The following is a 16777-nucleotide window of genomic DNA, read 5'->3' as shown; positions in this document are numbered from 1 at the left end:
AATTGCCAATTGGTTATTCACATGAATCGGGAGTGCTTTCGAAACCCTGTGCCGAGTCGGTGATCCACGACAGCGATACCGGTATGGAAGCGATACCGGCATGAACTATGAACTCGTGCTCGTTCCCATCATAAGATACGTCTTCAAATTTGAATGTCGAATAGACTTACAGTTCCCGCCCATTGTTTAGAGGGACGGGGAGGGAAATGGCATTGAGTTGAGCGCGTTTCATTCCCCGAATCACGTACCCGCACCACACTCTCAAATCTCCAACTTTCATATTTTCGTCCATCAATCCATCTTTCAATCCCTCCATCCTTTGTCTACCAATCCATCTTTCAATCGCTCCGTCCTTAGTCTATCAATCCATCTTTCAATCGCTCAGTTCTTCGTATACCAATCCATCTTTCAATCGCTCAGTCCTTCGTATACCAATCCATCTTTCCGTCCTTCGTCTACCAATCCATCTTTCAATCCCTCCATCCTTTGTCTACCAATCCATCTTTCAATCCCTCCATCCTTTGTCTACCAATCCATCTTTCAATCCCTCCATCCTTTGTCTACCAATCCATCTTTCAATCGCTCAGTCCTTCGTATACAAATCCATCTTTCAATCGCTCAGTCCTTCGTATACCAATGCATCTTTCCGTCCTTCGTCTACCAATCCATCTTTCAATCCCTCCATCCTTTGTCTACCAATCCATCTTTCAATCCCTCCATCCTTTGTCTACCAATCCATCTTTCAATCGCTCAGTCCTTCGTATACAAATCCATCTTTCAATCGCTCAGTCCTTCGTATACCAATGCATCTTTCCGTCCTTCGTCTACCAATCCATCTTTCAATCCCTCCATCCTTTGTCTACCAATCCATCTTTCAATCGCTCCATCCTTAGTCTGCCAATCCATCTTTCAATCCCTCCGTCCTTAGTCTATCAATCCATCTTTCAATTCCTCCGTCCTTCGTCCACCAATCCATCTTTCAATCCCTCCATCCTTCGTCCACCAATCCATCTTTCAATCGCTCCATCCTTAGTCTGCCAATCCATCTTTCAATCCCTCCATCAACCCTTCTTTAACTCCATCTACTTATCCATCGCTGGTCCCTCGCTCTTTAACTTCCAAAATGTAACTCACGAACTCCTCAGTGTTCACGATCCCGCTCTTTCTGCCGTTCAAACCCTGTAATTCCCTTGGGAAGCTTCCCTCACCCGAATCCACACGTTCGTTCCTCCATCTCAAACCCCTCTCTTCGTCCGTGCACCTTCCAACCCCCACTTCACATCATCCCCTTCAAATCCCCCTGTTCATTCTACATCCAAAAACATCCCCCCCACATCACCACGTCTGGGTTGGCCAGGGCGTGCTCCCCGCAGGGTCTTTGAATACACATTGGGAAACGTCGGGTATCCCAGCATCCCAGGGTTTGCTCCATGCTTCCTGAAGCAGTGGGGGAAGGGCTACTCTGCGGGACACGTGGGTGGGGGAAATACCACACTAATCCCCTCCCCGTATAATCTCACCGGGACCTCGTGTTCCTCCCTGGGTTCCCTTCCCGCCATTTTATTTTGTTGATCCGCCATCGTGTTAATTTCCTCGGTGCATGAAAATCAACAAAAACCTTTTTAAATACAACAATCAAGCTCAGCGCGCTGTGCACAGAAATTATGAATTGTCCTTTGAGAAGTGAGGTTCGAAACCGGCTCCTGAAGACCAAGGGTTGCCTGTCTTGCACGTCACGCATCACACACACACAACCCATCAATATGGATTAACTAAATAATAAATAAAAACACACGGACACGAGACCTGACGAACAGATGTGGAAGGACGAAGAGAGACGATTATAATTAATAAACACTTACCAACACGTAAACCAGCCAGCCCAGCCCAGCCAGCCCAGCCAGCCCAGCCAGCCCAGCCAGCCCGTACACGACGTCGGAATCGGCCGCTTGGTTGTACCACCAGATCACGACGCGGTACAGCCGCAGCACGCAGCGCGATTATCTCAATCTGCTCGTTTTTCTGCCTCGTGTGTTGCCATGGTGACCGCTTTTCCACCTCGTGCCGCGTGATTATGTCCACCTTTCACCGGAGGAAAGATCTGATTGGCTAATTCCCATTTTCGCGTCACGAGCCGCCATTTGTAAAGTTCGGTTAAACCTGTGAACTTTCAGCTGTTTCTGAGTGTGGCAAAGACAATCCGCTTTCATCTGTAGAAGACTTTCGCTTTTTTTAGTTAAAATTATCTTCCGCCGTGATCATTTTTGGTAAGTATAATATGATAAATCGATTTTGTGCGTTTTAGCTTTTCTCTCTGGACGTTTTTAAGATCACAGAATCCATGATGTGTTCCTGTTACTGGTGTGCTGGGATCTATATATCGTTACATTCAATGGAAACTGTCCCGGGCCCTTCGGGGCACTCGATGGTGGTTCGAGTGTTGGACTCGGAAACGGCATCTGACGATCGAATCCTCTAACACTGATTTCATCGTTCGTTTATCACGTTTAGTCGTCGCTGATGTGGCCCTGGTCTGGCCCTGATATGGCCCTGATCTAGCCCTGGTCTGGCACTGATATGGCCCTGGTACGGCCCTGGTCTGGCCCTGATCTAGCCCTGGTCTGGCCCTGATCTAGCCCTGGTCTGGCCCTGATCTAGCCCTGGTCTGGCCCTGATATGGCCCTGGTCTGGCCCTGATATGGCCCTGGTCTGGCCCTGATACGGCCCTGATATGGCCCTGATATGGCCCTGGTCTGGCCCTGGTCTGGCCCTGATATGGCCCTGATTTGGCCCTGATCGTGTGGAGAAATCGACGGTAAATAATTTAATCAATTCATTTTTCCGCGGGTCTGGTGAAAAAAACAACACCGGTCTGTGGTAAATAAAGGGAACTCTGTAAAAAATACTTTGGACAAGTTTAATTGGTTCAGAACCTTTTAAAATATATTTCTGGTGTGGATAATGCTTCGGCCGTTCGGGTCCGACGAATTACCGAATTGTTCCGCAATGCAACAAATTTAAAGTTCCACTGCCCTTAAAAAAGCCTCAATTAATATTATTTTAAATGATATATTTTATTTTTTTTATGTCCTCTTTTAACGAGTTAGGCCTAACCAAAGGCAAAAGGAAAACAATTGTCAGTTATTGTTCGCCGGAAAATGTGAAGTTTTGTCAAAAAAATATTAACCCTTTGGCACCGACAAACTGCCGTTTGAAAAGATGAAGCCTTCATTGTGGTAGTTTGTCACTAGAGGGGAATTGTTCAAGTTTTTCGGTGCACAATTGGTTTCCTTTGGTAAAATGGTTATCAAAAGACATTAAAATAACTTTATATTATAAAGAATAATGATATTAATTGATGCTTTTTCAGGGCAGTGGAACTTTAAATTTGTTACACTAGTACGGGCCAGTATGTGCAGCCTCTCTCTCTCTCTCAAACCTCGAAAAGGCACATCCACGGGTCCCCAGCAATATTCCTGGCAAGTTTCAATCGTGCATAAGAAATAATAAATAAATAAACATTAATTGTGATGTCATAGCACCGTGATCTGTCATTGGTCGACAGATAAATGGCCGTAACTTGGGAACCGCTCATCCGATTAATATCAAACCTTGAAAAGCACATCCGCGGGTCCCCGGCAATATTCCTGGCAAGTTTCAATGAGATCGGACTGGCGGTCGTCGAGAAACGGCGGTCACAGACAAACAGACAGACACACACACACAGATTGCTGGAATTATAGATAGATTTGTTACATTGCAGTACAATGCGGTAATTCGTCGGACCGAATGCTTCTGAATCCTGGCCTTGTTAAGTATGTAATTTGTGATGTTATTACTGTATTTGTAGAGTCACTTGACAAAGCTCATTAGAGCTCATGTATTTTAGATATGGGGCTAGTCGTACTATTCGGCGATTAGGCCTTGTAGTCACAAGCAACTGAAATACAGGCATGATAGCCTTGTATGTCATATACACTACTACAGGGCCAATATGCTTGTATTTCATGCAGGTGTGCATTGGAGGGGGGGGCCCGGCCCATATGAAAAAGTATGGGCCCTGGGGATCTCTGAACCTTCAATTTTTTTCCCAAAAATACACCTCAGAGTGGACCAAATTGAATTTATTTTTCAAAATTTTCTGGGCGAGAACCCCCAGTCAGTGGTATTTTGCCTCTGCCGGCTTTGCCCACCACACATTGTGCCCCCCCCCTCAGTTCAACTTTTACAAAAACACCTCTTTGTTTCAGTCACTTGTGTCCAGAACATAGATCTTAAGTGCCTTTGTAAACAGTAAAAGACAGTCATTTACTGGGTGTATGAACGTTTCGGTCCCTCGCCATTTTGGTCCTTATATGACCATTACAGTCCAAATGAAAATGACCATTTCGGACCCTATGCAATTACCACTTCGGCCCCTAACTTGATTGCGTTTGTCAGTTTGTATTTATAAGCGAACTGTGTATGGACTAATTGTTTGCTGCGATTAAATTTCCTTTGTTGTGGACATGTACTTGTGATCTCAACATCCAAAGACAGAAGTGGAGACATTGAATGATTGTTTTGGCTTTATTAAGAATCACAAATAATTAGAGATTAAAAACAAGTTAAAAGGCATATATTACAGAACTGAAAATATAATACAAAATTAATTTAAGTACCACATGTATAAAAACAAGGTTAATTGCAAATAATACACGACAGGTAAAAATTTCCATGTGAAATATGTGAATCTTATATGCCAAAATAAATAAATAAATAACTTGCTTTTCTTATATATATTTTCCTGGATCAACCTGTAATAATTAGTGCCTTCAAGTAGTTAAGTTTACTCGCCTTCAGACTGAAACATAAATCACAAACTCTTTTGAACATTAATACCCTTTCCCATTCCAGTATCAAGCACATTGAGCACAATGTATTAATTCTGCAAAGGACCGAACTCATTTTAACAGGGTCCAAAATCAATAGTATTCCACGCGAGTCCGAAATGGTCTATAATTAGGGTCCCATGTGACCATTATGACGAGGGACCGGAATGGCAAAAGACCAAAATGACCTGTATTCATTTACTGTGCAGAGAATGAACCTGTACTCGGCTACATGTATTAGCAAAGCCTCCTTTTTGAATTCCATAGGTTTCTGTTAACATGTCTCGCTGGCAGAAGTGGAGAAAAATAAGGACTGCAACTCATGCCATAGCAGTGAGGATGCTGAAAATGAACGTGGCGATGATTATGCAGAAAGTGAACGTGGCAATGCTGAAAGTGAACGTGGCGATGATGATGCTGAAAATGAACGTGGCGATGATGATGCTGAAGTTGTCATTGCCAATACAGGCCTACATGTGGACAATACTGATAATAGTTGTTCAGCTGATGACAATTATGAAAATAATGAACTCTGTGATCCCAATTATGAAAATGAAGCAGAAGTTTACTCAAGTAATTCGTCAAGTGAGAGCGAGTTTACAGCAGATGATTCAGAAGAGGAGAGCAATTTCCTTTCAAAATTGGCAGAATGGGCCACGAGAAATAAACTGACAAGAAGCTGCGTAAATGAATTGCTGTCATTGCTTCGAGATAAAGGGCACGATTTACCTCAGGATTCAAGGACTTTATTAAAGACTCCAAGAACTGTCATTACTGAAGCGAAATGTGGTGGCCAATACTTGTATTTTGGCATCGATGAGACTGTTCAGAATGCTCTAAGAAGAAGTCCAATAATTGGTGCAATCTCTATTGCCATAAAAATAAATGTTGATGGTGTGCCCATTTTCAAATCGTCAACAGATTCACTTTGGCCAATCCTTGCAAGCTTTGGTAATATGGATCCTGTTATGATAGCCATATTTTACAGAAAAACCAAACCAAATTCTGTCAGACTTTTTGAACGATTTCATTGATGAGTGGAACATTTTGGAAGATCATGGTGTGACATATGAAGACAGGAATGTGTCTTTGAAACTACATTCTTTTATTTGTGATGCTCCAGCGAGAGCTTTTTTTAAAGTGCACCAAAGGTCTGTGAAGGTTATTATGCCTGTGAACGATGCACAGTAAAAGGTACCTGGGAAGGCAGGGTAGGGTATGATGTGGAGGGAGAAATCTTGTGTCTCACAGATGAAGCATTCTCCACTTTACAGTAATCTGAACATGATGAAGATAATCATCAACTTTCCATTTCTCCGCTGATCGATTGTGGTGTTTCCTGTATTACAGGTTTCCCTTTGGACTATTTACACTTGGTTTGTCTTGGTGTAACAAAAAGAATGTTGCATTTTTTAAACAAGGGCCAAAGTGTTTGAAGCTATCAGCTGTGCAAATCTTGTTGATATTAACGGGATTGATTGCTCTTCAAGGGAAGATGCCAAGTGAGTTTTCACAACAACCAAGAGGGCTGGATGAACTTGATCGCTGGAAGGCAACAGAGTTTTGCCAATTTCTGTTGTGTATATGCCCTGTTGTTCTGAAAGCTGTTCTTAGTCGTAAGGTGTACAACCATTTTATGTCACTAAGTGTTGCCATATCAATTATATAGGATGCAAATTTTGATCAACGTGATGACAACATCAACTATGCTCGTCAACTTTTGAAATACTTTGTGAACAATAGCAAAAAATATACATGGCAACACATTCAATGTGTACAATGTTCACAATTTGATTCATGTAGCTGATGATGCAGAACATTTTGGGTGTTCATTAAATGATATTTCTTCATTTCCTTTTGAGAATAATCTGCAGCTGTTGAAAAAGCCTATCCGCAAATCAAAGAATCCTATTGCTCAGATTGTAAAACGTCAACAAGAGATACAAAGATTCAGACACAGTATTGGATACAGAAAAGACACATTTAAAGTTAGCAGTACTCAAAAGAATCGCTGCTTTCTCTTAAAAAATTATTCATCTTGCATTGTTCGTCAGAAAACAGACAAGGACACATACGAAGCAGACATTGTAAACATAGCACAGACTAGAGACTTCTTCGACACCCCTTGCTCCTCAAAATTACTTAACGTAGTATTTGTGCCCAACCTGAGAAGAGCTGATCGGCGGCTGGTCAGCAGGGAGGAATTTGAGAGGAAAAGTGTTTGTCTGCCGCACAAAGGGGGCTTTGTATCGATGCCATTATTGCATGGCCCAGAAAGAGCAGCATGAAACTTGTCAGGGTAAAGTACTGTCCAGGTTGCTATTACCTTAAGTCTTATTAATATTGTATACTTTTACATGCATGTTAATAAGTAATCTGTTACCATTCCATGTTCACTTATTACTAAATACAAACTTTTTTGACCAACATTACAATCATTAAAATGGAATTGGAGAAAGAACACAAGCTGTTTTCAAGTTGCATAGTTGGTGGAATGACTCGCATGAAACCTAGATGTACCATAATAATACCTGTATTACTTTGCTGGTCGTCTATTAAATGCTATTATTGTTTCATCCACACATGAGGTTGTTCATTCATATTATATCAGTGTTGCTATTTTTACAATGTCATTTCAAGTTATCCTTACAATTTGTGTAATAATATTGCCTTTGGCATTTATGATGCACTGTAGATATGGTGCATATGTACCTGGCAATTATTCCCAAACTGCCAGATGCCCAGAACATTATAATCGTAAATTATCAAATTTATGCAATTTACTGTATATTACTTGTAGATGGCATGGGTGCATGCAATTTGGGAGGAGGACGACATTGAGATGGAGGAAGTTCTACCATCTAATTGGGTTAATGACAGCAGCATATTTTGGCCTCTATCAGCTAATGCGAAAGGGCTGATTGATGAAAGAAGACCGCCAGGAAAAACCTGGTACAGCTTCCCGCTGAAGCGGATTAAAGTTTGCTCAGGTACCGACCATATGATTGCTTTATTAACCAAGTTTTTGAAAGAAGTTATATCAATTTTTTTTTAAAGTTCATGAAGAAACATAGTTTCTTTTCATATGTATGGCTTTAAATCTAATAACCCATTGTTTTAACATTTAATATTTTTCTGTCCATCCATTTGAAACAAAATGTGGGAATCCATTTCATTGATATTTTTTTTTTTTTACATTTACTAGTATGTTTATCATTTTTCATTTGCTACAAAATGTCAAATTGGAGAACAAGATGAACATATCAGCTACAATGAAATTCCGGTTTTGTGTTAAGAAATCTTGCCGTATTTCTGGGTTATTATTTCACCAAGAGTTACCAGTGATAATCTTTATAATATATTTTGTGCATTACTTGTTTCATAGACAACAAAGAAGAATGTCTTAGTTGTGTGATTACTACCACGGACGAGGACATGGAAGATCAAGGCCTCGAAAAAAGAAAGCCAAGAAATAAAAGAAGTCTTGAATTTGTATATGAAGCTACGCCTGAAACATTCACATTACCAGCCGCTTCCTAAATTAGATTCATCACTTTCACTTTGAACAGTCTTCTGTCATTGTGTAACATATGTGAAATGAGAGCGAGAGATGAACCTTCAGAGTTTAGGCTTTATTCCATTTGATTGGAGCCGCTTCTGTGGGCACACCGGGGAATACAGGTTCAGCTAGGAGTACATAAGCAGTAACGTATACATGTGCAGTTAACCATTGCAGACAATCCGCGTAAGCACGGAGTTCGATATAATCTCCATTCTCACCAGTCAATGAGCACCTTCAGTTAACGAGCATCAAGTGGACAGCCGATGTCAATAGCAATGCCCCGGGGACAATCACTCGTGCCGCAGAGACCTCCCCTTATACGCGAGACGCACAACATGTGATCCCGCGTCATGTCCCTCAATTCACGTAAATTCACCACATTCTCCCCACCTTTAAAATGTAACTAGGGGCCCATCTTACACACCATGATTGCTTTAGCACTGTAGGAGTATACATTTCAAGCAACGCGGACTAATAGATCTACAGAAGCATACATGCCAAGCAGTGATTATTTTGAGTTGTAGGAGCATGGAAATGAGCATCGATATATGATATAATGGGCATATAGGAGCATGAGCAGCGAGAATGCCGATAATCCCCTTTACAGATTGAGTCGTCGAGGGGGCCTTATTCGTCGACCTCTCCGGGAGTAAACGGCAGTTTCACTTGAGGGAGACTCCCGATCCTCTTGGTGAGCCTCGACTTGTGCCGGGGATGACTCCTCGATCGCTCTCGGGTGGAACGCGGCAGCCCCGTCGCCTGGCGGAGTTCCTGGGGGGAAATGTCAGAAGGAGGAGGTGCCAGAAGGTGGTGTACCGGCGGGAGGAGTACCTGAGGGAGCCAGATGGCGAACCGACACAGTGGTCTCCCTGCCATCCGGGAGCCTGACATGAGCATACTCTGGATTAGTGTCAATGAGTTTGACCCCCTCCACCAGCGGTTCATACTTGCTTTGTCGTACCGGGCGTTTCATGAACACTGTACCGGGGTGGGTCAGCCAGTTGGGCACCGTTTGACCGTCAACATAACGTCGTTGGTGAGTAAACATACGTTCGTGAGGAGTGGCATTTGTGGACGTGCAGAGCAAAGAGCGTATGGAATTCAGAGCGTCGGGAAGAGTAACACTCCCATCGCTCGGGGCCCACTCCTCTCCATTTCAACCCCACAGTTACCCCTTTCCAAATAACCCCCTTATACCCTTCCACCTGCCCCGTTTCCCTGTGGGTTGTAACCCGTCGTTCGACTAGTTGCTATGCCGTGCTCTAATAGGAATTGTTTTAGCCCGGCCGACATGAAACACGGCCCTGTGTGTGAATGTATGTAGGAAGGTTTGCTAAAGATAGCGAAGAGGTCAGAGAGAGACATTTTACGACAGTGCCCGAGGTCATATCCGAGCACGGAAACGCGAGGAACCTTGAATATTCATCAACAACGGTGAATATGTATCTGTTGTCTGTTTCGGTCGGTAGGGGCCCTTTGAAGTCGATGTTTAGTCTCTCGAAGGGGGAAGTAGCCTTGATCAGTCTGCCAGATGCCGCGCCATAGAATCTGGGTTTTAATTCAGCACAAACAGGGCATGAAGCATTCATTTGTTTAATATCTTCAACAGAATAGGGAAGATTTTGTCTGCGTACGAAATGTGCCATCCTGGTTACCCCTGGGTGGCACAGAGACACATGGAGGTCTTGCAAAGCCTGACTGATTGTTGCCGAACTGTAGACCCGAGAGAAGGTATCTGCAGCAGGGTTTTCTTTCCCGGGCCGGTAAACAATGTCGTATCTGTAGCAAGCTAGGTCTATCCGCCATCTCATAATTTTTTCATTCTTAATTTTCCCGTTATTTTTCCCATCAAACATGAATGCCACGGATCGTTGGTCCGTAACGAGCGTGAAGTGGTTTCCCAGTAAATAATGTCTCCATTTCCGCAGCGCTTCAACAATGGCGTACGCTTCCTTCTCTATCGCTGAGTGTCTCTGCTCGCTTCTAGAGAGAGTTCTCGAGAAGAACGCGACCGGCCGCCCAGACTGATTAAGTGTAGCAGCTATGGCGTGATTTGAAGCGTCGGTCTCCACCACGAAGGGCACCGAGCTGTCGATCGATAAAACACGGACTTACTGATATCATCCTTGAGATTGTGGAAAGCTCTTACGACAGCGGCATCTGGTGGAAAGTTTTTGCAATGCACTAGGGGATGTATTTTCTCGGAGTATTGCGAAATCCATCTTGCATAGTAAGCGAACATCCCGATCACCCGGCGCATTGTTTGCAAGTCCTGAGGTGGTGGAAGCTCACGGAGGCGGGCGCAATCGCTCAGGATCAGGCTTAATTGTGCCGTCGGCTATGTGTGTAGCCGAGAAGGTCAATTGACCTTGCCGAGAATACGCATTTCTCGTAGTTGAGAGTCAGATTATATTTTCTAGCAATGCTCAAGAATCTGTCCAGATTCCTATCATGTTCCCTCTGATCCCTACCGCACACTGTGACATTATCCACGTAAACAAAAGTGTCTTCGAGGTTTTCATCTGAGATGATGTCGTCCATAACCCGTTGGAAGCAAGCTACTCCATTCGTGACACCGAATGGTATCCTTCTGAACTGGTAGAGGCGCCGCCCTGCCTGGAATGCAGTGTAAGGTTTGTCTTCCTCTCGGATGGGAATTTGATGATAGGCGCTTCGCAAGTCGATGGTACTGAATACCTTATAATTGGCCACGCGTTCGACCATCTCATCTATGCGCGGCAGGGGGTAGAAGGCGGCGAGTTGGGTGAAGCGATTGACTGGTTGGGAATAATCGACAACCATCCGTTTCTTATGGTTCTGACTGCTGGTTACTAACACCTGTGCGCGCCATGGCGAATCGCTCGGTTCTATAATTCCCTCCTCCAGTAATCGCTTGGTTTCGAAGTGATGAAATTCATGTCAGCAGTGGTATATCGCCGCGATTTGATCGCTATCGGTTTGCAGACCGGCGACAAGTTAGCGAACAGCTGGGGGGACGTCACCTCCGCGGTGGTCAACGCATTTAAAATTAGACGAGGCTTGCTTCCTCCAAAGGGTATTTCGACGCTCGTGTGCTGCTTGAGGACATTATGACCCAGGGTACGTCTGCGCACAAATCCGAAGCACCAGCACCTTTACATCCCGATGCGTGTACCCTTTTACGTCCAATTCAACATTGCAGTACCCTCGTACGCGGGATTGTAGTGAGGTGGCGGCCATGCATACCGTATTGTCAGTCGGGTGGATTACCCATTTCCTGCCCTTCACTAGCGAGCTGTTGACGAAACTTTCAGAGCTACCGGTATCAATCAGTGCCTCAAGCCATATGCCCGTTAATTAGTACGTTGATGATAGCCTTGGATAGATTCCCCGGGAGGCTGCAGTCAATTTATTTTGCGAGTGAGAGCCGCAGAAGTGGGTTTATTTCTCCTTAGAGTAGATTTACATACCCTGGCATAATGCCCTTTCTTGTCGCAATTCATGCATGTGGCATCTCTGGCGGGACATTTTTGACGAGGATGCCTTTTGTACCCACAAAAGAAGCATTTACCAACCGGAGCAGTTGCTGAGGAGTTTGACGAGGTCTGAGTATCCGGCTCCTCGGGTGTTTCTCCATCCCCTATGTCTGGCTGTGTCTGTGCCAGTGGGGTTCCTTGGGTTCCCATCGTAGCAGCGTTCATGAGCAGCATCGGTGTCCCAAATGACTCAGATTGCTGCTGAGCCGTATCCATCGCTCGAGCCTGATCGACTACCTTGTCAAGAGTGGGTTGCGCTTTCTCTAGTAAGCGTTGCCGTATGTGGGCTGATCTGAGTCCTTGGATGAATGCCTCCCGGGTCGCTTCCTTTCGGTGTTCCTCGGCGCTTACCGCCCGGAAGCTGCCGTCTTTTCCCAGCTGGTTCAGAGCTTGCAGGAACTGATCGATTGTCTCCCCGGCTGCTTGCTTGCGTGTGTTGAGAAGATGTCGTATGTATACCTCGTTCTTGGGCTTCACGTGGGCGCTTGCAGCACCTCGATCGCTGCTTCGTAAGTGTCGCACCCCGAGAAGAGCCTGTACACGCCGGGCGAGACATGATTCACGAGAGCGGCAAATTTGTCAGCTCCCTCCGCGATGATGGTCAGATAGTGTGAGAAGGAACAGAACCAATGTGACCATTTCATTTCTGCGTCAGTCGCGTTCGGGTCTGCGTTGAACCTCTCTGGTTTGTAGATCTTGTCCATCTTTGGTTGAGAGAGCCGAGAAAATCAAATGGAATAAATTGAAATGAGAGCGAGAGATGAACCTTCAGAGTTTCGGCTTTATTCCATTTGATTGGAGCCGCTTCTGTGGGCACACCGGGGAATACAGGTTCAGCTAGGAGTACATAAGCAGTAACGTATACATGTGCAGTTAACCATTGCAGACAATCCGCGTAAGCACGGAGTTCGATATAATCTCCATTCTCACCAGTCAATGAGAACCTTCAGTTAACGAGCATCAAGTGGACAGCCGATGTCAATAGCAATGCCCCGGGGACAATCACTCGTGCCGCAGAGACCTCCCCTTATACGCGAGACGCACAACATGTGATCCCGCGTCATGTCCCTCAATTTACGTTAATTCACCACAATATGGTCATATGTTTTATATGCAGTCATCCCCCGTTTATCGCGGGGGTTACGTTCCAACCCCCCCCCCCCCGCGAGAAGTGAAAATCCGCGATGAATGGACTCCTCCCCTAAAAATGCCTATTTTTTTTTTAATAAACGTGGTGTATAAACACGATTGGGTTTGATTTCTATATTGCGAATGTTAAACGCTGTGCGGTGTATTAACACGATTGGGTTTGATTTATATTGAGTGATTATTTAACGCTGGGTGGTGTATAAACACGATTGGGTTTGATTTATATCGAGTGAATATTTAACGCTGGGTGGTGTATAAACACGATTGAGTTTGATTTAACGCTGGGTGGTGTATAAACACGATTGGGTTTGATTTATATCGAGTGATTATTAAACGCTGGGTGGTATGTAAACATAATTGGGTTTGATTTATATCGATGAATATTAAACGCTGGGTGGTGTATAAACACGATTGGGTTTGATTTCTCTATTGCGAATATTAAACGCTGGGTGGTGTATAAACACGATTGGGTTTCATAGGCTTCTGATGTTGGCTTGGTCCTTCTTGATGTAGCGTATGGTCGATTCATTCAAACCGTAATGGCGTCCAACTGCGGAAAACCTTTTTCCTTCCTGAAGCATATCAAGCACCTTCTCCTGGAGCATCAGGACCTTCCTCTGGCGCTTTGGTTCCTTTCCAGAAGCCTTAGAAGGTACAGGGCGTTTGGGCGGCATCGTAGGGCTTGGAGAAAAAAACGTAGAAAATATTCGAAGTTCACAAGCGAAACTTTGTCTCGTGCGTTGTGTGACTGGTCGAGCGCCACACGTTATAATTTTATTGCTTAAATAATTTATATTTTATATATTATTACCGCGATATACCGGGGGAATCCACAGAAAAAATTAGTTGCGTTCCAAGGGAAAACCCGCGATGAACCAGGGGCGCGATAGGTGAACTGCGATATAGCAGGGGATTACTGTATTTCCAGATGACAATTATGCCGCCTGTTCAATGAAGAAGACTGCGGCTGTTAACAGTGATACACAGGGCCATGACAGCATAGGTATATCCTAGAAAAGTATTGTGAATCTTGCTTTTGATGACTGTATTTGTGTGCAAAAAAAAAAAAGAAATACCATTTATGCATTTTTGTTCAATGTTTGCCTTTGCAGAAAAAGGTCTTGGGCAGAAGAAGACTGCATCTGTTAACAGTAATACACCGGGCCATGGCAGCATAGGTTTGTACAAGAAAAGTATTTTAAATCTTGTTCTCTGTGAGCTCATCATGACTGTATTTATGTGGGGAAAACAATAAATTCCATTTATGCATGTTTGTTCAATGTCTGTCTTTCCAGAGAAAGGTCATGGACAGAAAAAAGTCAAGCAGAAGGCTGTGATATATTCAGGTAACTTCTCAATGTTGTATTTTGCATATAAATCTTCTGTTGTGCTTTTAAATCTAAATGTTTGACGTGGTCCAGACTTAAAGTGCATATGATTCCTTAGAGTTGTATCTCACACACTTTAGTTCCTCTGTGTTGCAATTTTTCATGATTGGAAATTTATTTGATATTTCTCAATAATTGAAATTATTATAAATATGCATAATCTTTATTCATTGCAGATACTGAAGATGTGTGTGGTGAGTGTGTTTTAATATATTTGGCTGCATATTTTTTGCACAAAGACACACATTGCTAAAATTTTACAGGTAAATGATGTTTTTATTATTCCACACTCCAGATGATGTACCTCCTCCACCAGAATACCTCAAGCAACTACCAAGTGCAACAAAATCACCAGCAGCACATACAATGAGATCGGCCAATAAATGCACGTCTCTGGGATCATCAATAAAAACAACAACACCGTCCACCTCGTGAGCATCTGCTGTTGATGTAGCAGACAGAATATATCCTGGTTTTCCAATGACCACAGCGAGTAAGTATATTTTATTAAAATATAAAAAGCTTGACCCAATATAGATGAGGGAAACTTACTGGCACATTAACAATTAGATGCACTTAGTTAATTTTAATTTATTCCACTAAAATAAACTTTTGAAAAGAATGGAATCTTATTTAACAAAGACAGATGCATTTAAAAAAAATTCTGTGTTGTAAAACAGAATTTCAGAAAAGGGTCCTGCAGCTTCTTGTTGAAATAAGAGACAGTGTGAAAAGGGGAGAAGGATAGTAGTCCTCTCCAAATGATAGATGTGTGCAAAACATTGGATGAGTTTGAATAACTGGATGAAAAGCTATCCGACAAAGCCGAACGGCGTGCAATGGTAAGATGTAACCACTGTTCATATAGCTTGCTGTTTCTTTAACTGTTGATATACTTTCAATGGATATGCACTATTTTGTGGTGTTGTCATAAAAACAGCAACCAGATATCCAATCTAGCTGCATTGGGGTACAATTTGTATTTGAGATCAAGATTGTTTACAATTGTAATATACAACACATCTTGATTCCAGTTTATCTATAGTTTATGCTGATCAATACATTTTGATATCACCTCTTTGTGTGATTTTTTTTTTAGAATTGTGATCCTGCTTAATCAAGAAGGAAGCGGTAATTTTGAAGCTTCTGTACCTGAATTTGTTATACGCATGTGTTGATTTTATCATATGTGTTTTGTCTTGAAACCTTGTACACATTTATGCCACAGAAAGAAAACATGTGTTCATGGGCATTGGGTTGTATTTTTATATGTATTTGCTGAAATACCCGTTCAAAATCTCTTGAAATATAATTATGGTGAAGGAAGTTGTTCCCAGGAAAATGACTTATGCAAGTGTTTTTCCAGTCCTGCACAAATCATTTTTTTGGAGTTCAACAACGAGGTGTTAGCTGAACAGAAATGGATCTTTTCTTTTGTGGCCTTATGAGAAAAAAATAAAATAAATAAATAAACATTAATTGTGACGTCATAGCACCGTGTCTTGTCATTGGTTGACAGATAAATGGCCGTAACTTGGGAACTGCTTGTCCGATTAATATCAAACCTTGAAAAGGCACATACTCAGGTCCCCAGCGTCGATTGTGACGTCATACCAAACGAAGAAGAAGAAGAATTGTGACGTCAATCATGCAAAAAATAAATACATTAATAAATTAACATTAATTGTGACGTCATTCGTGATGTCATTGCACCGTGTCTTGTCATTGGTCGACAGATAAATGGCCGTAACTTGGGAACCGCTTGTCCGATTATCAAACCTCAAAGGCACATCCGCGGGTCCCCGGCAATATTCCTGGCAAGTTTCAATCAGATCGGATCGGCGGTCGCCTACAGACAGACAGACAGACACACACACACACACAGATTGCTGGAATTATAGATAGATGCAAGTTATCGGTCAATACCTTTTATGCTTCTAATGGCCATAATGTATGCAAGCATAGAATTATCAGCAGTTTTACTAACACTGCATGATGATGATATTGTTGTACTTAAAGGTGCCTTTGTGCATCAATTAATTATATTTGAGAGAGAAGCTCTACAGTTCCTCTCTGGAGCAGAACTTTCTGAATTTGAATTGTTTATATTACTGTGCTTTCACAAAGTTAATTTGTCAAAAATGTATGTACGACTTTTACCCATGTGGTATTTCTTTTTACTTCCCATTTTTAGGTCAAATCGTTAGAGATGACCTAATACAACCAGTCTCGATGTACGTACGTCCCCATTTTTTTTCTTCCGATTTTCTTAATATATGGTATGTGGGTAGA

The 16777-nt window shown here is 42.9% G+C and overlaps 1 protein-coding gene across 8 annotated transcripts; it reads left to right on the top strand.

The window, feature by feature from the left end:
• The first annotated feature begins 2046 nt into the window (after positions 1-2046).
• LOC147013233 (uncharacterized) lies at positions 2047-15973 on the top strand. Of its 8 annotated transcripts, none has more exons than XM_085854896.1 (8): positions 2047-2267; positions 6222-6373; positions 7672-7861; positions 14210-14275; positions 14393-14443; positions 14662-14679; positions 14781-14978; positions 15166-15571. In XM_085854896.1, the coding sequence occupies exons 3-7, from the start codon at positions 7672-7674 to the stop codon at positions 14918-14920; spliced, it is 465 nt and encodes a 154-aa protein (XP_085711022.1). In that variant the 5' UTR covers positions 2047-2267; positions 6222-6373; the 3' UTR covers positions 14921-14978; positions 15166-15571. The 8 variants fall into 8 exon arrangements, 7 of the variants coding, with proteins under 7 accessions (XP_085711022.1, XP_085711026.1, XP_085711024.1 ...); XM_085854898.1 differs by lacking the exon at positions 15166-15571 and adding an exon at positions 15585-15973 and having other exon boundaries at positions 2060-2267; positions 14802-14978; XM_085854894.1 differs by lacking the exon at positions 15166-15571 and adding an exon at positions 15585-15973 and having other exon boundaries at positions 2066-2267.
• Positions 15974-16777: the final 804 nt, after the last annotated feature.

The sequence above is a fragment of the Eptatretus burgeri genome, chromosome 14 (assembly GCF_056783735.1).
Source record: "Eptatretus burgeri isolate ZD-2024b chromosome 14, Ebu_testis_v1, whole genome shotgun sequence".
In the NCBI taxonomy this organism is placed as follows: Eukaryota; Metazoa; Chordata; class Myxini; order Myxiniformes; family Myxinidae; genus Eptatretus; species Eptatretus burgeri.
The sequence above is the reverse complement of the archived record's forward strand: the minus strand, read 5'-3'. Positions and strand labels throughout refer to the sequence as shown.

What these genes read in the sequence shown, in the direction of transcription:
- LOC147013233 (XM_085854895.1), top strand. Translation starts at nt 7,672, where the DNA reads ATGGCATGGGTGCATGCAATTTGGGAGGAGGACGACATTGAGATGGAG. An exon ending in GCGGATTAAAGTTTGCTCAG is followed by an intron (nt 7,862 to 14,209) that starts GTACCGACCATA and finishes TTGCCTTTGCAG; the next exon opens with AAAAAGGTCTTGGGCAGAAG. An exon ending in ACCGGGCCATGGCAGCATAG is followed by an intron (nt 14,276 to 14,392) that starts GTTTGTACAAGA and finishes CTGTCTTTCCAG; the next exon opens with AGAAAGGTCATGGACAGAAA.